The sequence below is a fragment of the Cnephaeus nilssonii genome (genome assembly GCF_951640355.1).
Source record: "Cnephaeus nilssonii genome assembly, chromosome: 7".
Lineage (NCBI taxonomy): Eukaryota > Metazoa > Chordata > Mammalia > Chiroptera > Vespertilionidae > Cnephaeus > Cnephaeus nilssonii.
Window position 1 is genome coordinate 101721599 of NC_137078.1, and position 23126 is coordinate 101744724.

General features: G+C 63.9%; 2 protein-coding genes across 4 annotated transcripts; one reads left to right on the forward strand and one right to left on the reverse strand.

Annotated features, from left to right (window-relative positions):
• The first annotated feature begins 793 nt into the window (after positions 1-793).
• WRAP73 (WD repeat containing, antisense to TP73) lies at positions 794-16460 on the forward strand. Of its 3 annotated transcripts, none has more exons than XM_079777334.1 (12): positions 794-923; positions 4662-4814; positions 5848-5964; positions 9842-9914; positions 10858-10961; positions 11614-11700; positions 11927-12061; positions 12152-12229; positions 13238-13322; positions 14280-14405; positions 14829-15020; positions 15197-16460. In XM_079777334.1, exons 1-12 carry the CDS (start codon positions 855-857, stop codon positions 15337-15339), a joined length of 1362 nt encoding a protein of 453 aa, XP_079633460.1. In that variant the 5' UTR covers positions 794-854; the 3' UTR covers positions 15340-16460. The 3 variants fall into 3 exon arrangements, with proteins under 3 accessions (XP_079633460.1, XP_079633458.1, XP_079633459.1); XM_079777333.1 differs by lacking the exon at positions 794-923 and adding an exon at positions 1167-1637; XM_079777332.1 differs by having other exon boundaries at positions 11927-12229.
• A 148-nt stretch (positions 16461-16608) lies between these two features.
• TPRG1L (tumor protein p63 regulated 1 like) lies at positions 16609-19327 on the reverse strand. Its single transcript, XM_079777338.1, has 5 exons — positions 19053-19327; positions 18865-18956; positions 18606-18782; positions 17789-17942; positions 16609-17082 (listed from the first exon to the last, which is right to left on the reverse strand). Exons 1-5 carry the CDS (start codon positions 19242-19244, stop codon positions 16888-16890), a joined length of 810 nt encoding a protein of 269 aa, XP_079633464.1. The 5' UTR covers positions 19245-19327; the 3' UTR covers positions 16609-16887.
• Between the last annotated feature and the right edge of the window lie 3799 nt (positions 19328-23126).

Consider the following 23126-nt stretch of genomic DNA (forward strand, 5'->3'; position numbering starts at 1 on the left):
ATCTGGCGGGCGCTGAGGTTCCTGCGGGCCTCACGGGAGGCGCTCGGCGGAGGAGTTGGGGAGAAGGGGATACGGTCCAGGTGGGCGCGAGGACACGGCTCACGCGCGCAGGGGTGGGTAGCAAAGACCGCACAGCCAGCGCCCACGCAGGTGCGCGCTCCTTCGTGCGGAGAGAGGGCGCGGCCCACTCGCTCTCCTTGCGGCGTCAAATTCGTTCACCCCGGATCTGAGCTGCACCAGAACGCGAGTGTGTGTGTGTGGGGGGGCTCGTTGCTGGGGGGGAGGGGCTCGCTGCAGGCGGGGAGCCCGATTTAGCAAAAAACAATCAAAACAAAGAAAAACGAAAGTTTATGCACCATGTACAAAACATATGCACATACACTATTATAGATTAGCATACAATACATGTTTGAATATAAGTATATTTACGCATAAACGTATTTACGGGTAAGTATAAATACAGATATAAATCTAAATACTCAGAACATAAAACGCCCGTTAAATGTAAATTTCAGATAAGCGGGTAATTTTTTAGTATATATCCCATGAAGTATTTGGGAACATATTTTACTAAAAACGATTCGTTCTTTATCTGGAATTCAAATGTGAGCGCGTGTCCTGCGTTTTATTTGGCAGCCCTGGCTGGAGGGAGGCACCGCCGAAATCCCGGGTCGCAAGAAGCGTGGAGGCGCCGGGAGAGCGAACTACAAGCCCCACAATGCCCCGCGGGGTGCCCGGGCCCTGATAGGCTGTGGCGCGCTTCCCGCTTCCGTCACTTCCGGGCGCGGGCTGGCGGTTGCGGCGGACTCCGAGGGCTCTGCAGCGCGGGCTCCGGCGCGGCGGGCGGGTTCGCCATGAACTTCTCGGAGGTGTTCAAGCTCTCCAACCAGCTCTGCAAGTTCTCCCCGGACGGCAAGTACCTGGTGAGCGGCCGCAGGGCCTGGGCCGAGGTCGGGCGGTCCGTGGGGACCCCGGGTAGGGGAGCGGAGGCGGCCGCGGGGCCCGGGGTCCAGGCGGCTGGGGGGTCGGCAGGGCCGGGATGCGGGCAGGGGACCCGGACAGGTGGCCTGGGCGCAGGGCCTGGTCACGTGCCGCAGACAGGTAACCAGGCGGTGGCTCTGGGCCGGGGACCCAGACGGGGGTGGCTCAGGGCCGGGGACCTGGGCAGGTGCCCGCCTCCCGCCCCGGGGTGCCCACCTGCCCCGGCAGACAGCGGCTGCTGGCGGTGATTTTGCCACAAGAAAGCAGACACACAGCTCTGCCTTCTGTAAGGGGGCCGTGGGCAGCGGCTCCGGACAGCCTTCGCAGCCCCCTTTGCTGGTTCCACCGTCTGCCGCGTCAGTGGTGCCGCTAACTGGCAACGCGTGTCCAGGTGCCGGGAGCTGCCTGCACTGCTGGGCCGGGAGCCGTTCATCCCAGGGGTGCAGAGAGGTGCCCAGATCGCTGAGCGGTCCCGTGCATGAAGCTTAGGGCCGGGGCTGACCAGAGCCCCCGAACCACGGATGAACGGATCACTCAGACACAGTTTGACTGCGGGGAGAGGGCTCCGGGCGCCGGGCTCTAGCGGCCAGAGCCGCCTCCAGTGCCTCCTCCTCAGGCCTTCATCGGAATTTCTATCTTTAGATGCAATCAGCAGGGTGAGTGATCTTGGGAGGACACGCGTGTTTACATTGTCCTCTAGGCAAGGGCATCCAGGGGTTAAGCATAAGGATTCCAGTCAATGTCTGGGGGTCTTCACGGGCACAGACTTGTTTGGAGAGGTCAAGGAATAATCAGGGGCGCCGCCTTCGACACCCCCTAAGTCGGAATTCCGATGCCTTCCGCACACTTCCCTTTTACCAGAAGGTCCTCCTCACAACTTCCTGGCCACGTCTCTTGTGCGCCCAGCAGCTCAGGTTTTGAAAGATGCCAGTAAGACCAGTGTGTGACCTCAGAATCGGGGGAGGGGGGTGTCAGGTGGGGGCTGGGAGGTAGTTGTCATTGGAAAGCCTTTAAGAGAAAGAGTCGTGCCGTCTAAAAAGTGTTTTTACTTCCATTGATCCTCTGTTGACGGGCACCTCGTGGTTCTCTTCCGGTTGGAGCTGTTTCTAACCTTCCTCTTTTTCTTGTCCGGGTCTCTGAAGACATTCCCTGGTTGCCTTCTTTATGGAGGTTTTATTCAAAGTCATATACAGTAGCGTTCAGCCACAACATGCCACATGTTCTTTAGCTTAAATGGCACTCCAGAAACCTGGGTACCTTTTTCAAAGCGCCCCCCCTACCCCCACAAATTAGTTTTTTGGTTTTTTTTTTAATCATTTATGGAAATTCCAGTGAGTTATAAAGAGGAAAATTATATTTCCTTGCTTAATTTTGCTACTCCTTTGATTTTTACACTCTGGTCAAGTATTGTGAGACACTTAATAGTCATGCTAGTGGAATCCTGTTCTTCAGACTCTTCCTTAGCCCTGGCCAGTGTGGGTCAGTGGGTTGGGTGTGGTCCCATGCACTAACATGTTGCTGTTCGATTCCCAGTCGGGGCACATGCCTGGGTTTGGGGCTGGATTCCCCTTAGGGGTGTGCAGGAGGCAGCGATCGATGTTCCTCTCTCATATCGATGTTTCTCTCTCTCTCTCCTTCTCCCTTCCTCTCTAAAAAGAAATAAAAACCCATTTAAAAATCTTAAAAAAAACAACCCTCTATCTTAAATACTGGAGAAGGTTAGGTCCATGTTGCCATTTTTAATATCTTGCAACAGAATCGATACTATTTTTTCCAAGATTTGGTACAAATGTTCCATCTCCTAGGGAAGTCATTGTAACTGACACAGTATTCAAAGCTGCGGCGTGGGAACGTGGACACTGTGACACGTACTGTCTAATCTGCGACAGCCCTCCTCCTCCCTTCTTTACGGAAAACTCCCGTGGCTTTTCTTTCCTAATGGGTGTTCATAAAACACAAACCAGTTACCTAGTTTGGCCTTGATAAGTGCAAAAGTGGAGTAACGAACAGTTAGAAATGGGTTCCCGACTTTTACACTGTACAGTCAGCATGTGTGCTCTAAGGAATTACTTGCTCAGCCATGGCTGCTGACACGGACATGGAGCCTCTCAGGAAGAGCATGGACACGCGCATTTTCATAGGCAGTACGAGGAGTAAGTGCGCGCCTTACTGTTGCCACGACGACCCACATCGCATCATTTCTGGTCCCCAGACGTGTGGGCTTTCCCCACCAAGCAATTCTGTGACACCAGCCGGCCGGCCTGTCATTCACCCCAGTTCTGCCCAGTCTCCCTGGAGGCAGCCTCAGACCCCAAGGTGCAGGGCTCAGTCCCACAAGACTGCCACTTCAGCCACAGGCGTGGGTGGCAGGTGACCCACAGCTTCTGTCTGACTCGGCCGCGGGGGGAGGTTCCCACCACCCCTTCCTCAGATTGGATTCATTCGCTACAGCACGCACAGGACTCGGAAACACTGACTTCCTTACCAGCTCCTGCAAGGCTGTGGTGAGGGACAGGAGACCAGCCCGCTGAGGAGGCATAGGGCGAGGTGGGGAGGGGCCCGGTGCAGGAGCTCTGTCCCCGTGGGTCGGGGTGCCACCCTCCCCGCGTGGTGTGTTGTCCCCCCCCCCCCCCCGAAGGTCTGGTCTGTCATTCACCCCATTTGCGGCCCTTCTCCCTCCCAAGGGAATGGGGTCTGGGGCTGAGATTCCAAACCGCTGATGGCCTGGGCTCCTGTGACCAGCCCTATCCAGGGGCCATCAGGAGGCCCCCTCCCCCCGAGTCCCCTGATAGAACAGAAGAGGCCCCTGTCACCCAGGAAGTTACAAGGGTCCCAGGAGCACTGTGCCGGGACCTGGGGGCAGACGGGTATAGTTCCTATTGGCTCAGGGTAGGTGAACGGGCATTTATGAAGCGCCCTGACATTTGCAGAATCTAGAACACATATGTTGACTTTCTGTTGGTGCGGCTCAGACTTAGGCTCAGGACAGAGGGAGCTGTCATTTCTGAGGTCATTGCTGTCATTTCTGTGGTCATTGCCACCCGCAGCTGTGAGCCCGGACCCTGCGCGCCCTATAGACGCCTGCAAGTGACCAGCAGGTGGGGTGCAGCTCACGGCAGAGCCTTCTCCGGTGCGTTTCCTCCTCGCGCCTAGTTCTGTGGTGCCGATAAGAAAGGAGCAGGCAAGCCCTGGCCGGTGTGGCTCAGTGGAGAGAGCACCAGCCTGCGGACTGAAGGGTCCCAGGTTCGATTCCGGTCAGGGCACATGCCTGGATGTGGGCTCGATCCCCAGTGTGGAGCGTGCAGGAGGCAGCTGTTCAATGATTCTCTGTCATCATTGATGTTTCTATCTCCCCCTCCCTTCCTCTCTGAAATCAATAAAAAATATGTATATTATTAAAAAAATAGGAAAGGAGCAGGTAATTACTTCAGTATAGAGTGTTAAAATAATACTTTATGCTGAAATATAACCGTTTTAACATCTGGTTTGTATATTTCAACTCTATATCTTTTTATTGACTCATTTTCAGAATGGGCCGTGTACTTGGTGGTAAACATGGAACCTTCTAGATAGAAAACATGTCTGGGATGAGAGAGGCCGCAGGGCTTCCCCACGCGGGCGCGGCCTCTGCGGAGCCCCCCCTGGAGCGCAGGACGTCAGCGCCTCTTTCCCGTGCCTAGGCCTCCTGCGTGCAGTTCCGCCTGGTGGTCCGCGAGGCGCGCAGCCTTCAGGTCCTCCAGCTGTACACCTGCCTGGACCAGGTCCAGCACGTCGAGTGGTCGGCCGACTCCCTCTTCATCCTGTGCGCCATGTACAAGCGGGGGCTGGTGCAGGTACGCGGCTGGTGCAGGTACGGGGGCTGGTGCAGGTACGGAGCTGGTGCAGGTACGGGGCTGGTGCAGGTACGGGGCTGGTGCAGGTACGGGGGCTGGTGCAGGTACGGGGCTGGTGCAGGTACGGGGCTGGTGCAGGTACGGGGCTGGTGCAGGTACGGGGGCTGGTGCAGGTACGCGGCTGGTGCAGGTACGGGGGCTGGTGCAGGTATGGGGGCTGGTGCAGGTATGGGGCTGGTGCAGGTACGGGGGCTGGTGCAGGTACGGGGGCTGGTGCAGGTACGGGGCTGGTGCAGGTACGGGGCTGGTGCAGGTACGGGGCTGGTGCAGGTACGGGGCTGGTGCAGGTACGGGGCTGGTGCAGGTACGGGGGCTGGTGCAGGTACGGGGCTGGTGCAGGTACGGGGCTGGTGCAGGTATGGGGGCTGGTGCAGGTACGGGGGCTGGTGCAGGTACGGGGCTGGTGCAGGTATGGGGCTGGTGCAGGTACGGGGCTGGTGCAGGTACGGGGCTGGTGCAGGTACAGGGCTGGTGCAGGTACGCGGCCGGCGCCGTCCCGGGTGAGCCCTTCGGACCCTCGCCCTCCGCCCTCTGGCCTGAGGAAAAGGCCCTCAGCCGCTCCCTGTGAAAACGGGGGACTCTCTCATAGTTCAGTCCTTCCGAAATGGGGAACCCTTCAGTATTCCTTTTTGAAGATTTCCCTTTATTGCTGGGAGGATTGCAGATGTCCCCTTTGTCTGCTGTTTTTCCCATCGCCCCCGCCCCCACCCCCGCCCCCGCCCCTCCCTGCACCGGAATACTCCACCTGGAGCCAAGCAGACCAGGGCCAGCAGCCGGGAGGGCATTGGGAAGCACTGAGAGGAGGCTTTGTTTCGGAGCTTAGCCAGGGAGGGTTAACGAGCCCCGCTCCCCCCGAAGGGTGGGGACTGGCCCAGCGTGGAGAGGGTGGGGCAGCGCCCCGTGTCTTGCCTCTGCAGTGGCTTTAGGCTAAGTGCCGCCTGGGGGGTTTGTGACCGCGTCTCTCCTGGACCAGGTGTGGTCGCTGGAGCAGCCCGAGTGGCACTGCAGGATCGACGAGGGCTCCGCGGGGCTGGTGGCCTCCTGCTGGAGCCCCGACGGGCGCCACATCCTCAACACCACCGAGTTCCACGTGAGTGACCCCGCCCACCCCCGCCCCCGCAGCGCGCCTCCTGCCCTGAGCCCTGAGCCCTGAGCCCCGAGCCCCGAGCGCTCGGATGTGAGCTGGGGGCCTTTGGGGGGTTATTTATGTCAGTCGTCAGAGCACGGCAAGCCCCTAAGTGGTGATATTTAATCTCCTGGGCCAGTCTTAAAGGAAAATGAACACATTTTAAAAAGAAAACCTAAGTCACACTTTAAGGCTGTGAGCAGTTCCTGGAGCTGAACAGGAGAGAACGGGCTTTAGAGTAAGCTGATCTCATGTTTCCGATGGGGGTCTGACCTGGGGGCGTCGGTGACCGCATCGTTGGTTTGTTCTTCGGACACCCCCGCTCGCGGTTCTGCCCGGGGAGGGGGTGGGGGGGCTGGGGCTGAGTGCGGCCTGAGTAAACCCGGGAGCTCGGGGGGGCCTCCCTCTCCAGGTGCGTCAGTGAGGGGACCGGCCTGTGCCAGGTGCCCGGGTCTGCGTGCATTTTGGAGACAGAAACGCGCGCTGATCCCGCTCCTGCGCTTTTCTGAGGCGGCACTTAGGCCCCGGCCTGTGGGCCTGACCCCAGGGTGCGGTCGGCGGGCAGGGCTGCTGGGCGGCGTGGCGGCTGGCTCCAGGCTCGGCCAAGCTGACAGCACGCATGTGGGCGGGCACCCTGATTCCCAGCGACCCTCGGGGTTCACCGGGCTTTCTCAGGGCCCTCTGGTGGACTCTGTCCAGCTGTGAGGGTCGGCGGAGGGACCTGCTGCAGGCAGCTGTGGCCGCGGGTTTGTCGGTCGGACCCTGGAACCTGGGCCCTGCTGCTGTGACGTCAGGGAAGTCGGGCGCCCCTCCCCCACTGGGTGCTGGGTGGGCCCTTGCGATACCGTGAGGAAGAGTTTCCTGACTTTTATCTGTGGGGAATTACACCCCAAGTCCCGCTGCAGGCCTGGGAGAGGTGTGGCTGCAGGCAAAGCCGGTGTCCCGCTCCGTCCGGTGTCCCGCTCCGTCCGGTGTCCCGCTCCGTCCGGTGGCCGCGGTCCCGGCAGCAGGAGCCGCTGCAGTCCCTCAGCGCAGCGTGGGCCCACATGGCCGTGAGCCGCGAGGGGAGGCGCCAGGAGCGAGCGAGGGAGCCCGGCAGCCAGGAGCCCGCGACACGCCAGGAGCGAGGGCGCGCACGCCTCTGCTCGGGTTAAATGTCCCCGGTTCCCTGCCCTCAGTCCCCACGCCGTCTGGCCCGTGACCTGCTCCAGCCGTGCCTGATGAGCAGGTGCCTTCCCAGCATCGCCCAGCTTTCCCGGGCAGGCGGCTAGTCCCCGTCCAGGCCCTCGCCCAGCCGTCTGCAGGGAGGGCACCGGCGGCTCCCTGGGGGGCGCTGACCTGCAGCGTCCTGGCGCCCCCCCGGAACGACCCTCTGCCCCTGAACTGTTGTTACTGACTCGCCAGTTACAGCCGCGTCGCCCAGACGGGCGGGCGGGCGGGGTGAGGCAGGAAGCACGGCTCTGGGTCTCGGCACCGGGCGCGCTGACACGTCAGAGGTGCTGGTCCGGGCTTTTCAGACACGATCCTGGAGCTCTTCATGTAGCCGCGGGCACAGGCCTCGCGCGCAGCTCCCTGGGCCGGGATCCGCCTCCAGCGGCAGGGGGCGCCCCCGAGGGCAGCGCGAGGGAGGGGATCTGCCCCTCGGACATGACACAGGCGCCGGGCGCTCCGTCCCGTCTGGGCTGGAAGGCGGGCCCAGAGCCAGCGCCTCCCCAGCCAGTGCTCCCGGCTGCGCATGTCCTGACTCAGTCCTGGCTCTCCGTGAGGGTCGTGTGTGTGTGTGCCATACATGTGATTGTATGTATCTGTGTGCCCATACGTGTGGTTGTGTATGTGTGAGTGTGTGTGGTTGTGTGTGTGTGTGTGTGTGTATCTGTGTGCCGATACGTGTGGTTGTGTGTGTGTGTCGACGCTGCACTGTGAGTTTGGACCTGTTTCAGGTCCATTTGCATGACTTTGTTCTCTGTCCGAGGTCCTGGCTCCCCCCTGCGTGTTTCTGAGACCCACCCATGTGGAAGGCATGGCCGGTCCCTGCATTCCTTGTGGGAAACCCCCCACTTCACTTGCCGTCCTATCTTAGCCGAGCATTTGAGGTGTTGGGACCCCCATGGCCAGGAGTCTGTTGTGTCTCTGACGACCTGTGTGGAGTCTAGGATGTGGCCTGGGGGTTGCCTGGCGGTGGGAGGCGGTGGGAGGCGGCGGGAGGCGGTGCAGAGCGATCGCCCGCCCGTGCGGCTGAGTGGGCTGCACCTGGGCTTTGGTCTCCACTTCTCTGCCTGTCGGCGAGGTGAGTGCTTTCCCATCTTGTTTTTAGACACATGCACACACACACACGCTCACACGCAGTCACACACACATGTGCATTCACACACGCACTCACACAGTCGCTCACACGCAGTCACACGCATGTGCACTCACTCACACACATGTGCATTCACTCACGCACTCACACATGCGCACTCACACTTACATACACACACGCTCACACGCAGTCACACACGTGCATTCACACACACACACGCACACTCACACTTACATACACATGCACACACACACGCTCACACGCAGTCGCTCACACACATGCACTCACACACATGTGCATTCACACACACACTCACACACATGCGCACTCACACACTCACATACACATGCACTCACACACACAGTTTACACATGTGCCTCGGTCATGTGGTTACAACGGCACATATACATATATTTTTTATTGATGTCAGAGAGGAAGGGAGAGGGAGACACAGATAGAAACGTCAGTGAGAGAGAATCATGGATTGCCTGCCTCTCGCACGCCCCACACTGGGGATCGAGCCTACATCCTGGGCATGTGCCCCGACCAGGAATGGAACCACCATCTCCTGGTTCATAGGTCGATGCTTGACCACTGAGCCACACCAGCTGGCACACGGTCCTTTTCCTTTTGTGGTTTGTGTAGTCGGGTCTCTGTTCACACGGCCCAGCCCAGCTGGGGGCCGCCGTGGCCGTCTCTGTGCACCTGGCAGGCGGCTGCGGCTGCGGCTGAGCTCTCCCAGCCGACGGGAGGGCAGGGAGAGCCTTTCTAGAGAGTGAAGGGAGCAGTGCTGGTCGGGGTGACTGCTTTCAGGCCCCATGGGGGGTGGGCGGGGAGGGGCTGAGAGAGCCTCGGTGTCGGATGCAGATGCGCTGGGTTTGAGGGAAAGGCCACGGCTCTTGACCCGACCCAAGTTCGTCCTCCTAAGCACAGGGCCTGCCCCACCCATGGTTCTCGGTCCTGCACCTGCCGGTGAGGGAGGGCGGGGGCGGGGACGGGATGCCTCGGTGGTTTCTCCGGGGACCCTGGGCAGAAGCAGCGCGTCAGCGGTTTCAGGACACGGTCTCCTGCCTGGGGCTGGGCCACCGCTCCAGCGTTCCGGGTGCGAGGAGCCGCCAGGCCGACTCCATGGAGCGAGGAGGCCCGCGTCCCGCGTGCTTTCCCACAGGACGCTGCTCCTCAGTCCAGCGACGTGTGTGACAATACGCCAGCCGCCACGCAGAAACTGCCCTGCCCTGCGTGAACGTTAGGCATTTGTGTATTCATTCATTTCACGCTGTCACTCACATGACATTGTTCAAAGTGAAAACTGGAGAGGGTTGGCTGTAGGGCAGTGGGAGGTGAGCGTGGTGCCCACCGAGGATGGGGGAGGGGGAGGGGGAGGGGGAGCGAGGGAGAGGACAGGGGAGAGGGAGAGGGCGGGGGCGAGCCTGCCCCGAGACAGTTCCCTCTGCGGTCTGGCTCGGCTCAGTGCCGCTCCCCCAGGGCTCAGACGCTCATTCTGAAAATGTAACGTGTGCTCCCCTCCTCCCCCCACAGCTGCGGATCACCGTCTGGTCCTTGTGCACAAAGTCCGTCTCGTACATCAAGTACCCGAAGGCCTGTCAGCAGGGTGAGTGCGCGGAGCACGGGGTCCTTCGCTCTTGATCGCGGGAATGTCCACCTCAGGCTGTGAATAGGTGTCTCCCGCGCCTCCAGAGAGAAGCACCCCTTCAGACGCCCCAGGACGAGGAGGCCTGCTCAAGGGCATCAGAGGCGAGGCGTTCCGTGGCCTCCCTTCCCGTCTCAGGGCTGAGGGGCCCCACTTCACACCTGGAATTCTGAACCCGGAATCTCGGTCTTCTGTTGACTCTGTGGTCTCTGTCCAGGGACATGGTGACCTGCCCCCGCTGGACATCCCAGAGGAGGGCTGAGTGGCGGGTATCCGCTGGCCACCGGGGGTAGGGGGGGCAGACGCCCCCGCGCTGAGATGTGGGTGGGCCCCGAGGCTGGGTGGGCGTCCCGCTCAACGCAACTACAGTGACGTGTCCGCCACGTGATCAGCGGGAGGCGTGGCATGACGAGTGGTTCCCCTCTGCTCTGTGGCCTGGGCCGCTGGGAGCTCACACTGGAATGAGGGCCGCTGTCCGCTGATCATTTACTTCCGGTTTGAACGTGGGTGTCTCCCAGCCGCATGAGCATTTCCCGCGCGGAGACGGCCCTCCGGCTCAGGCCGCAGGAAGTGTGACCTGGGCGCTGTCGGCGCCTCCCAGGGAAATGCCGTGTAACGTTTCCAGAGTCTTGTCTCGAAGCTCCTTCTCCCTAAGGATTGGGTTCAGGAGTGACAACAGAAGTGGAGGGACAGGCTGACGCCCACGGCTGAGAGCCCTGAGGACAGTCTGGGCAGCGTGTGCAGCCCCTGCGGGTCAGCGGGCAGGCGGCCTCGTCTTCACGGGCCCCGCACTGCCCTCGCCCCCGCGTTGGTGTCTGCCCGGGCTGCGCCCCCTTCTGCCTTGAAAACCACCTGGCATGCCACCCTGTCTGGCCCCTTGTTCCAGCCCTTTCCTCTCCGGCAGGAATCACCTTCTCCCGGGACGGCCGCTACCTGGCCTTGGCCGAGAGGCGGGACTGCAAGGACTACGTCAGCATCTTCGTCTGCAGCGACTGGCAGCTGCTGCGGGTGAGCGCTCCTCCCTCCGGGGCCTCGTCCTCGCCGCCTGGGCGGGAGCGGTGCGCCTGTCCTCAGGCTCTCGGCCCTGCGGGGTCCTGGGAAACGGGACTTCCCGTCCCCGAGGGCGCGTGCCGCCTGCGACTCCACGGAGCGCCCACGGGAGAAGCGCCTGTGAGCCGTGGCGGGGACGGTGCGGGCTGGGCGCCGAGTGGACTGCCGGCCAACGGGGGCCCTTCCCCTTCCGGCCAGTTCCGTGGCATGTGTCGCTCGTCAGGCGGAGTGGGCTGAACCCGACTCGGCCTCCCCAGGGCCCGGGCTCAGAGGTGCTCCCGGCTGCAGGCGGGAGACAGGCAGGCTGGGCACAGAACCCTCTCAGGGAGGCCTCGGCAGCCCGCCGCCGGGCGAGGAGCGGGCGGGGAGCCGTGCACAGGTGGCAGCCGCACCAGAAGCCGGCAGTGCCTGCCGGGCGGCCAGGCCGCGCCCCGAACCTCCGGACACTCAGGCGCGTGACGACCGGGAAGGACACGTGGTAGCCTCCCCGCCGGTTGCTGTCTCAGGAAAGTGCGCACGGGACACGCTAGCAACATGGGCTACACAACAAGCACACGTCCCTTCCGACCGTCCGTTCCGACGTGACCTGCTTCTCCCCTTCCCGTGACAGCACTTCGACACGGACACCCAGGACCTCGCCGGCATCGAGTGGGCCCCCAACGGCTGCGTGCTGGCGGCGTGGGACACCTGCCTGGAGGTAGGAGGTGCTTTGCTGTTCATCCGCAGCTGCCTCAGCTGCCGTGCTGTTGACAGCCGCTCCCGTCCACCAGCCTCACCGCTTTGTCTGGTTACCACCTCCCCCAGCGGCTGCCCGTCCCTGTGCCGAGGGCAGTCTGGCCCTGCGCGCCCTCGCCTCCCGCCTGTCCAGTTGTGCCCGCCGGCTTAGTGGGCGCTCAGCTAACGGGCGCCCCTCTCGCCTGCAGTACAAGGTCCTGCTCTACTCGCTGGACGGCCGGCTGCTGGCCGCGTACTGCGCGTACGAGTGGTCCCTGGGCATCAAGTCGGTGGCCTGGAGCCCCAGCAGTCAGTTCCTGGCAGTCGGGAGCTACGACGGGAAGGTGGGCAGGGCGCCCGCTGTGGGGAGCCCCAGGACGGCCCGGGTGGCGGGTGTCCCCACACAGTGCGTCTCATATGTGGGCCTCCCTCAGGTGCGCATCCTCAATCACGTGACCTGGAAGATGCTCACCGAGTTTGGGCACCCCGCGGCCATCAGTGACCCGCGAGTGGTAAGCCCGCGCCCGTCTCCATGGGGCGGCGCTGGGAGGGCGGTGATGCTGCGATGCAGGGGCTCCATCACGCGGCCAGAGGCGGGACGACCCACGGACTCTCTGCCAGGGCCTGTTTCCTGCCCACACTCCTACTGGGCGCCAGGCGGTGCCTTGCCCTGCGTTCCCCCCAAATGGCTCGTCTCTGATCTGCTCCTGCTTGTCCGGCCTCCTGCCCGCCACACAGAGCCGTCGAGCCCTGCCAGTGGAGGGCGAGGGCTGGGAGAGCTGGTGTTTCCCAGGGTGGGCAGGGACGCTGCCACCGAGGGACAGGACAGACACCGGGGACGTGGTGCAGGATGGGGAGGAGTGTGCCAGGCAGCGGGGTGGGCAGTGCCAAGATACTGAAGGGGGGGGGTGCAGTGGGAACACAGAGCCCGGTCTGGGGAGTTCCTCGCCCACAGATGGGGACCTCAGTAAGGTGTGGTGAGGACCTGAGCGGGGGGTCTGCAGGGACAGTGTGAGGTCAGGCGGCCCCGGAGCCGGAGGTTCAGTGAAGACGGGAGGGAGCAGGGCTGTGCCGGCGGCCTGTCAGCCAGGTCACGGGTCCCTCCAAGCCTGTCACTCCCCGGGAGGTGCTCACGCTTGCTAACTGGCCAAGGGGATGTGGGGCTGCCCCCATCAGACCTTTGTTCTTTTTTTTTTAATGTAATTTTTAAAATAATATTTTATTGATTTCAGGGAGGAAGGGAGAGGGAGAGAGAAACATCAATGATGAGAAAGAACCATTGATCGGCTGCTTCCTGCACGCCCCCTACTGGGTATTCAGCCCACAACCCAGGCATGTGCCCTTGGCTGGAATCGAACCTGGGACCTTTCAGTCCACAGGCCGACGCTCTATCCGCTGAGCCACACCAGCCAGGGCCAGACCTTCGTGCTTAGGGGGCTTTCGGGACCCACACAGAGCCCCAGGAGGGAGCAGTGCCCCATCCTGCCCTGCAGCGGCAGCACACCGTCCCTGTCTTGCAGGTGGTGTACAAGGAAGCGGAGAAGAGCCCGCGGGGGGCGCTGGGCCAGCCCGCCTGCCTGCCACCCAGGGCCGCCGAGAGCAAGTGTGAGCCTCTCCTCGTTTGTGGAAAGGGGCTCCCTGTCCCCTACTTGTCAGAGGCCCCGCCTCCTGTCCCGGCACCTCGCAGCCCAGCTGGGGTCCTTCCCAGGGGGCGTGGCTTTTGTTGACGGACGTCAGCCCTGGAGTCGATTTGAGGGCCCAGAGCCTTGTTCCAATGGGAGTGGAACTCCCTGGACCGCTGAGGGTCAGGAGCGACCATGGGGAAGGGCGGGCGGGCTGCTCCGCGTCCTGGCTGCGGGCCTGGGTCTCCTCTGTGACCTGGCATCAGACAGACACGCTTTAAGTGGAGCCCAGAGCGCAGCCCCGGGCTCGGGGAGCTGACGGGCGGCCGGGCACACACCGCGCTGCCCACGCCCCGTCGCCGTCTCGCGCTTCTGGTCTTGTCTTCCTCTTCCCTCTCCACCATCTTTTTAGCAGCTTTTAGGCGAGGCACAGGTTTTCCCCACCCACACATCCTGGGCACTCCCACGGGGGCGTTTGTCACAGTGGGTGACCCTGAATTGACATGAACCTAAAATAGCACATCGTATTGTCACTTCCCTAAACTTTGTGTCCCACACGCCTTTTCTCATCTGAAAGTCTAAAGCGAGGTGTCGAGGGACGGGGGGGCGGGGGGGGGGGGGCGGGGGACAGCAGCGGGCTGCGGGCTGAGGCACTGGGACTGGGAGGGACTGGGAGGGACTGGGAGGGACTGGGAGGGACTGGGAGGAGCAGGAAACGCCAGGCCCGCGCTGGGGCCGGTGCTTCCCGGGACCTCACACGCTGGCGCCCGCCGGGCCCTTCTGTCCGTGATGCTTTGCCTGATGCTTTCAAGGTTGCATAACCTCTTCCTCTGTTTAAACCAAGCAGCTGGGGTCCGAGCTCTGCCGTGACGGGCAGGATCGCGGGCCCTGCGGCATCTCCGGCGTGCGGCGCCGTGCTGAGGCGGCTCTCGTGTTCTAGATGAGATCGCCGCGGGGCCGGTGTCCCTGCAGACGCTGAAGCCCGCTGCCGACCGAGCAAACCCCAAGATCGGCGTCGGCGCGCTGGCCTTCAGTCCCGACAGCTACTTCCTGGCCACGAGGAACGGTGAGCGCTGCGCCCACGCTGTGCTGTGCCCGCTCACTGTGCCCCGTGGGGCCGGGCCAGGCCCGCCCAAGGCATCCTCCCCACGTGCTGCTGAAACGGTGTTCCTCCCCAGCGGCTCGGGAGCAGGCTGCGCCGCCCCTCTGCCCAGTGCCTCCCTGCACGCGCTCCGTCCTTGGCGAACAGGGACCCAGGCCCCACTACAGCCCTGGCCTCTTCCTCTAAGAAGGGCTTTTAACCCACCCACACATGCCCCTGTGGCTGGTCAGTCTAAGGGAGTGACTGGAGGCCCCCCTGGGGATGGTGTGGAGACCAGGGCCCCACATCCACTGCGTCAGGGCCCAGGTCGAGGCCGGGGCGGGGAGGGGGGGCTGAAGCAGGCAGCTGGGGGCGCGTTTGACCTTGGACCTGTCCGTTTCCCCTCAGACAACGTCCCGAACGCCGTGTGGGTCTGGGACATGCAGAAGCTGCGGCTGTTTGTGGTGCTGGAGCAGCTGGGCCCCGTGCGCTCCTTCCAGTGGGACCCGCAGCAGCCCCGGCTGGCCATCTGCTCGGGAGGCAGCAAGGTGTACCTGTGGTCGCCGGCGGGCTGCGTGTCCGTGCAGGTGCCCGGGGAAGGTGAGCAGACTCCGGGGGCCCGAGGCTCTGACCTCTGGAGAGAGGCCCCACCGGGCTGAGGCGGTTTGTGTGGGGCTCCAGCTGGGTCCCTGCCCCATCCCTGCCCCCACAGGCTGCGGGCTGCTCCCCTGGGACCTGGCCTCCCGCTCTAACCCTCGGCCACATGTCCCCTCCAGGGGACTTCCAGGTCCTCTCTCTGTGCTGGCACGTCACGGGGGCCTCGCTGGCCCTGCTCAGCAAGGACCACCTCTGCCTGTGCTTCCTGGAGACGGAGGACGAGGCTGACGGCGCCCTCGGGCAGCTGGGCGCCCACACGTAGGACGAGCGGCGGCTGTGGGAGGGAAGCAGACGCGGGGCCGCGTGGGGAACGCTCGGGGCAGCTCTCGGGCCCCGTGGTCCGCGGCCAGTTTGTGTGTACTTTCCCATAGCGATGTGTTTTTGTAAATATGTGTGGTGTGAAGCTGTAGTTTTTGTAATTTAAATGTTTGCTGATTCATAAAGGCTGACGCTGGTTTTCTTGGAGGGCTTGGTCACAGGAGAGTTCTAGGTTCCGTGTTGGGAGAAGCACTGAGCCCCCAGCAGCCGGTCCCCCGAGACGGACAGCGGTGCTGGCTCCGAGCTCCCGCTGTCACTGTCTCTGGGGTGCAGGAGGGAGCCCCGGGCCCTGGAGGGTGAGCCACAAGGCAGGCGGGCGGGCGGGCGGGCGGTCAAGGTCAGTCCCACCTGCTGAGCGGGTCCCGTGGGGAGTTTCCACCCTGGCCGTGGCCCTGAACACGCCGGCAGCTGGTGCAGGTGCATCTGCCAGGCCGCCAGGGGAGGAGCACCCGAGAGCCCTCGTCGCCCTGCCAGCCAGGGGCCGCTGCCACGGCGGGGACAGCAGCAGTTTGGGCCTCGAAATGCACTCACGGGAGAGGGACCGTCTCGGTTGTTGCACTTGTTTCAGTAACTTCAGAAAAGGAACACCACCCAGTCGATTCTAAATGCCTTTACTACCTGAAAGCAGAGTTCGGGGCCAGCCGTGCAGGCATCCTGCCCGGCGAGGCGCTGCGGGTCCATCCACCCAGTCCAGCCACCCAGGGCTGGAAGGGAGGAGGGACCGGCGAGCCAGCGCTGTACAAGCGCACCAGCAGAGGTCCAGTCCAAGCGGCACGCCGGCCTGCGGGCTCTCTGGGCGCAAGGCCGGGCGTGAGGAGGTGAGGCCCTGGCGAAGCCTGTGTCTGTGTGGGAGCTGCTTCGTGAGAGCACGGTTCTTATTAAAGCACTTTTTTTAAAAGCAAACGAAGCGACTCCCTTTTCAGACACGAACATGACAACACAAACCTAGAGCGCAGCAGCTGTCCCCGCAGGCGGCCTGCAGAGACCGCAGCTTCTGGGCGGGAAAGGTGCAGATTAGCTCCCCATCAGACACCTGCTCACACAGCTGGCCGCCAGGGAGCTGGCAGGCAGGCTGCTGGCTGCTTTGTCTTCAGCTTTAAGACGTGGGCCACGTGCCCGAGTCCCAAGCTGGACACAGTGTAAACTCACTTGTGACGCAGGCACTGGTGTGAGGTGCCCCCCGGGGTGACACTGCCCAGCTCGGCCAGCGGACGCTCGTGCAACCACAGGACGTTTATTAGCGGGCAGGCGGGCAGGGGGGGGATGGAGAGGCCCAAAGGAAGCTCCGGGAGGTGGCAGCGGCCAGCAGGGACAGCTGCGTGCAGTCCGCGCCCGTCTAGTGTGTGACCACGTGTCCACACCCACCTCAAGGATACAAGTCACGTGACTGTCATAACCCACTCAGACCCGGACAGGGAAGGACCTGGCCCGCAGGGCGAGCTGGCCCCAGGCCGCGCCGATTGGCCGCCAGCTCTCCGAGGCTGCTGCAGCCTTAGAAGCCGATCTTGCCTCTGGTCATGGAGTAGCCCAGCTTGGCCTCGTTGTTGATGAAGGACATCAGCCCCACGTAGGTCTCGATGAGGAGCGGCTGCTCCAGGACCAGCACGCTGGTGGCCTGTCCCGGCAGCGGACTCTCTTTTTGGGCTTTTTTGACAGCCTGGATCAGCAGAGACTTGAAGCTCTCCAACTTGAAAGAGAGAAAACAGCTGATCAGAGTGAGCCAGGAAAGGAAGCCGCCGCCCCGGCCCCTGGTCTGTGCCTGCCCAGCCCCCCCCCCCCCCGCGCCCCCCCCCCCCCCCAGCCCTCTGCTTGCCTGCTCCGTGGGCTCTGGAACCTCGATCACAACTGTGCTCTGTGCTGGGCGACAGCCAGTGCCGGAGCCTCGCTCTCCACAGGCCTGAGTGGCTTAGCCACAGCGAGCTACCAACCCTCACCACCACCAAGCCAGCTACAAACCCTCACCACCACCAAGCCAGCTACCAACCCTCACCACCACCAAGCCAGCTACAAACCCTCACCACCACCAAGCCAGGAAGCAGGCCGGGTGCAGGCGGGCCAGTGGGCGACCTGCCCAGGCCTCGGCGCTGCCCTCACCACTGGCTACGCCTCCTGTGATGAGCACGCAGCCTGCCTGGCGCTGCCCCAAAGCCCTCTGGGCCCTTTTCCAAGACAGTCACGGCCACAAGGGCTACCTTCTGAAGTGGGGGTGACCGGTGGCTGCCAGTCACATGGGGCTACTTAACCCTAAGTCAGCCAACGTTACTGAACACGAAGAGCGTGTTTCCTGTCTTGCTACCCACTCCTCAGTGCTCAGCAGCCACGTGCGGCCGCCACAACGGGCAGTGCAGGCCTAGAACCACCCCCCCGGCGGCACTTCGGCCACGGGCTCTTACTTGGCACAGAGAGGCCGTCTTCTCGTCCGCACCGGCCATCGGATGCTCCACGAACGTGGCGTAGGGCATGCTGGTGGACCAGGGGTTCCACCTGTGTATGAAGGAGGCGCGGCTCTGCTTGTCCCATTGAATCCGAATCCCCAGGCCTTCTCGCCTGCGGGGTGAGAAAAACATTCCGTGTGATGTTAACAAGCCAGTCCGTGGCCTCGGGAGTCAGCAGCCTCCAGAGAGGAGCCGTTTCACACGGGCCTGGCCGGTCACGAGACACTCGTGTCTGCACTTAGTTCACCTAAGTAACTGTCCGTGCTTTCTGAGAAACTGAGTGTGTGGGTTAATAATGACTACCGTGTGGCAGGCCATGGCACTATAGAGGGGGGCTGACTGCGCGGTGACACCTCCGTGACTGTAGGTCCTTCTACCTGACGCCCGGCGGCTGGTTAACGCCTGCAGCTGCTGCTTCCTGAGCGCCCTCCAGACCTCGCCTGCGGGGCGCTCGCATCCAGTGGTAACTCGGTGGCCCAGACTCCTGCCTGGTGGCTCATGTTTTAGGAAACCGCGCCAGCATGAGGATCAGCTCCGATTAACTTAACGCAGCGCTACTGCTGCCTCTGAGCGCGGGCAGAGCAGGCGGACCCGCGTGCTCCTTGTCGGAGGAAAACGCTGCCTGGCCCACCTCGCCGGGTGCGAGTCCACTCCACCAGCCCAGCAGCTGTTTTGGTGCCAGAATCCCTTTTAGAGCCGCGGGCGGCCCAGAAGGCACAGGCTTCCACTGAGACTGGGCTCTGCGGCGGAGGGGCCGGGCCCGCTGGGCACTTACTTGTTGAGCGATTTCGGGGGGAACTGGAACCGCCCGCAGGAGATGGTGTCCACGGCGCGGAGGGCGATGCGCACCACCTGCTGGCACTGCAGCGCGATGAAGTCGTACTTGCAGATGAGCAGCGACTGGTCGGTGACGAGCACCAGCCGCTCCTTCTCGTTGTTCCAGTGATCCACCCTGCGGCGGGCACGCGCCGGCCGTCACCCCGCGCCTCCGCGCTCGGGCGCTGCCGGCCCGCCCCACCCGGCGCCCCGCTTACTCGGTCAGCAGCCACACCCCCTGGATGTCGCCGTCCTCCACCGGCCGGACCACCACGCGGATCTCGTCCACCGCCTGCTCGATGGTGCCGGGCTGCGCGCAGGCACAGGGCGGGGGTCACCCTCGGCCCGGCCCCCTCTCCGCCCCCCGCCCCCCGCCCCGGCCCGGCCCGGCCCGGCCCAGCCTCACCCGGAACACGAAGTACTCCTTGACGCGGGCGCGGCGCGTGGGATCGTGGACGCTGAGCGGCCACAGCGTCTGCCGCAGCGGCGTGTCCGGCCGCCCCCCGCCCGCGCCGCCCGCGCCGCCCTCCTCGCCGGTCGCCAGCACCGCCGTGGGGCTCGTGCCCGCCGAGTCCACCGAGTCTCGCAGCTGCAGCATCGCCGCGCCCGCCGCCCACCCGGACCAGGGCCCGATCAGGACCCGATCAGGACGCCGCCGCCGCCCGTCCGCCCTCCGCCCAGCCGGCCCGCCCCGCCCCGCCCCGCCCTCCGGGTCGCCGCGATTGGCTCCGCCTCGCAAGCCCCGCCTCGGACTCCGGACCCTCCGGTCCCCGCGATTGGCTCTTCGCCATCCGTCTTCCGCGATTGGCTCGGCCCGCCGCTGCTCACAATCGCTCCCGCCCCTCGCGCGCAGGAAGCGCACACCAACTTCCTGTTTACCAGTGTTGGGGGGGTAGGGGCGGGGTCAAGGCCAGTTGCCAGGGAGACGGGGCGGGGCGCCGGGAGGCCAAGGCCCCTTCGCAGTAAACGGACGCCCTCGTGCGGAGATCCCAGGACCCGGCCCCGACCTCCGGCCGAGGAGCCGCCCCGACGCGGCCGAGGTCACGCAGCCGGGGCGGACGGGGACTCCTTCCCGGCGGGTGGGGCGGGTGGGGGACACTGGAATGGCCACTGCCCTGCCGCCAGGGGTCGCTCTCCTCTGCGCCGTCCCTGCCCGCCCCGAGGGCTGTGCGCGCGCCCGTGGCTCTCACCCCGCTGCCCCTGCGGGCGTCTGCGGCCGCCGCCCGGGCCCCATCGCCCGCGTCCATCCTGCAACACCTGTTTCAGACCCTCCGAGGACACCGCCATTCAGCAGGACCGCTCCGTCCGCTGCTCTTTCCTGTAGTCACCTGCTGCCTGCAGGCGGGGCGGGCTGCGCTGGGTGAACCTCAGTGCGGGTGAAGTCCGGACCGCGCGCCCTGTTTGTCAGGAAAAGGCCCTGGGACTCTCCTTGCGCAGGGGCGGCGCTCGGGGCTTACGGCGCTTCCCCAGTCCTTCCCATGCCGCCCGGGGTGTGGGCGCACCGGTGTGAGGCTGCAGCCGAGGACGCGGGCGTGGGTGGTTCTGGTGACCGTCCAGGCCGCGGCTGGCACAGCCCGACTGATTAGCAAAGTCCCCAAAGTTTGTGCAGACTCGGATGCCCATGGGGTTTGTGCACAGTTCAAGGCCCTCCCAGCCTTCTGCTCCTGGAGCCTCCCTCCCCGACCGCAGGTCCTGGACAGCCACACACTCCCCTGCCTGGATGTCAGCATTGACAGACGGGGCACTGAAATGCCACAGATACGGAATGTTTTTGGTGCTTTGCCTCCCAATAAAAAGCCCTTAAAGGGTGCTGAGCGAGTGCGCAGATACAGGTAACAGCGTGGGCCTAGCCCTCCCCCCTGCCGAGGCGGGTGGGGACCGCTGCGGCCCCGCGAACCGGTGCGTGCCTGGCGGACGCTGCCAGGCCCAGTCCGTGTGCGGCCGGCCAGGATTGGGCTCCGGTGCCGATGGGGCTGGAGGTGCCCGCTCACCCTCCCTGAGTCTCCCTGCTCTACGGAGGAGCTCGGACAGAGCCAGGGACGCACCAGCGACGGCACTGGGCGTGGATGCGGAAGCTGCTGGCCGGGCTTGCACCCGGGCGGCTCCACTTCTGCCCATGGACTTGGACACCAGCTCTCCGGCCCCCGTCTCCTTTCCTGGTGCGTGGGGTTAATACTAGTTTCTACCAACGGGTGCTGGGAGGTTCAATGAGTTCATGCCTGTGACGCGCTCTGCGCTCTGCCTGGCCCACAAGCAGCGCCATCTCAGCGTCAGCTGTTCCTCACGCTGTTGCTGACCCTCTAAGTGCCAGCTGTGCTGCAAGTGTGGTCTCTGCTCCCAACACAGGGCCGCAGTGTGACCCCCTCTGACCCGAGAAAACAGTCTCACGCCCTGCCACGGGGCCCAGCCTGCGCCCTGACCGGGAGCCCAACCAGCACCTCGCGGGGCGCTCAGGATGATCCCCACCAAACGGGCCGCACCCCACACCGGCGGGGGCGCCTGTCTTTTTTGGTGCTTCTGTCCTGGGCTTTGGAGAGGCTGTTCCCACTCCGGCCGGCAGGTGGCAGCGTCGTCCACGCGGGCGGCGCCCCGGGCTGCGCTGGGTGAACCTCAGTGCGGGGTGAAGTCCGGACCATCAGGAGGGCGGCTCAGCGGGAGGGGTGCTCTCTCAACTCCCAGGTGTCAGCATTTCACAGGATCGGGGGGCGGGGGGCACCTCTGACATCTGTCTCTGGTGGAAGCGGGTCGTGGGCGTGTTGGGGCCAAACAGGAGCCCTAGGTGAGACCTCAGAGCTGCTGGGCGCCGGGCGCTGGGGAGCTCAGCTGCCCGGGTGCCCGGGTGCAGGCGGCGGCTCCGTTTGGCGGTTCACGTGCAGCCGGAAGGTCACTCAGTGCGGGGTCTGTGGGCGGAGCTCGCCTTCCAGAGAAGCTGCATCGAGGGCAGCCTCTCCCTCCTCCGGGCCCCAGGGGGCTGGACAGTGTCAGCATTGCATCCAGGGGCTCCCCTCCCCCCGCGGTGTCTCAGCCAGGACGACGCTGGCCACGCGGTCCCCTCCTGCGGGCCGTCGGTGGAAGCCGGCGGAGGCTCCCGGCTATCGGGGCAGAGCAGACGGACCGCTCTGCATGCGAGGCCCCGGCCTGAAACGCCTCGTTAATGAACTCGCCAGCCCTCGGGTCAGGAGTGAAAATCCAGAGGAGACTAGGTTAGCATGGCCCGCGGCGTCAGCTCAGGCAGATGTGGGGGGCCGTGGGACCCCCTCTCCGGCTGTTGGTGGGGGAGGGGGTTAGAGCAGGACCTCAGGGCGGAGCAGCCGCCGGGGCTCGGGGAAAGCAGGAGGCTTTGGAAAGGACCCGCCACGCTGGCGTGTGGCCCCCTCCCCACGTAGGAGTCCCTGGGCCCGCGCCGTTTTTATTATTTCCAGCGGAGGGTGAGACGAAAACACGGAACAGCGGTGTCTTTTAAAAATGCCTCCACACTCGCTCGGGCGGCGCTTTGCCAGACGTGAAGGGAAACGTGTTCCCTCCGCACACCTGCCTGCGTGAGCTCCAAACCGCCGACTCTGATCCCTGAGGGGCCACCTGGGCGCTGCAGCGGGCAGGCCAGCGGGCCTCCTTCCGGCCCAGGGCAGGCAGGCCACAGGGCGGGGGAGGGGGAGGGGGTGGGAGCGGTGTGGCGGCAGCAGGCCAGGCCACCGTGAACTTCTGGCTTCCACGTGAGGCGCCTGCTGCTCAGGGCTCTCGGCCTGGCCTGAGTGGGGTGCGTAATGTTGGCCATAAAAATAAATCAGCCAGTTGTTTTTACCTGCAAAATTGGGTTTATTCAGGAATAGCAGAGAATTGCTATTCGGGTCAAGCACACCAGAGCAAAAACTATAGGCAAGTCCAGCGGGCAAAGGGCAGGGATGCTACTTCACCGAGAAAGAGGAGGTGGGGAGGGCTGCTTTCGAGGAACGTGAGAGTTCAGGGTGCCAGTGCTTCTCATTGGCTGAGCTTGTTGCTGGGCGAGGAGAAAATCTTCCTCCTGCTGGGGTAGTAGCGACACGTCCTGTTGGGAATGCCAGCTGTGTCTGTCTTCCTGCGGGTGTGTAGCTGGCATAGAGCGGTGGTGGGTGAGGACCCTCCTTCTGGCCTCTCACCTCCATTTTAAGTGGGGTGTCGTTACTGGCTGGCACCCTTCTACCTGGTATCCCACACCCCGCAAACGGAACCACGTCTGTCCCTTATAAGTCAAGTCAGCGAACCCCAAGGTGGAATGGGACGTCTTGCTACAGTTTGGCTAAAGGCTCCGGGCTGGGAATTGGGGCTGGGACTTGAGACCTGAGGCAGGCCAGCACCCGCCGAGCTCCAGCCTGGACTCCGAGGGTGTCTGAAGCCTTGGATCTACGGAAGCCGGGCGGGTGCAGGTGGGGACGCGCAGGCTTCCAGTCCTCCATCCCACACCCGGGCAGTGCGCCCGGCTGGGGCGGCACCGGCCAGAGCA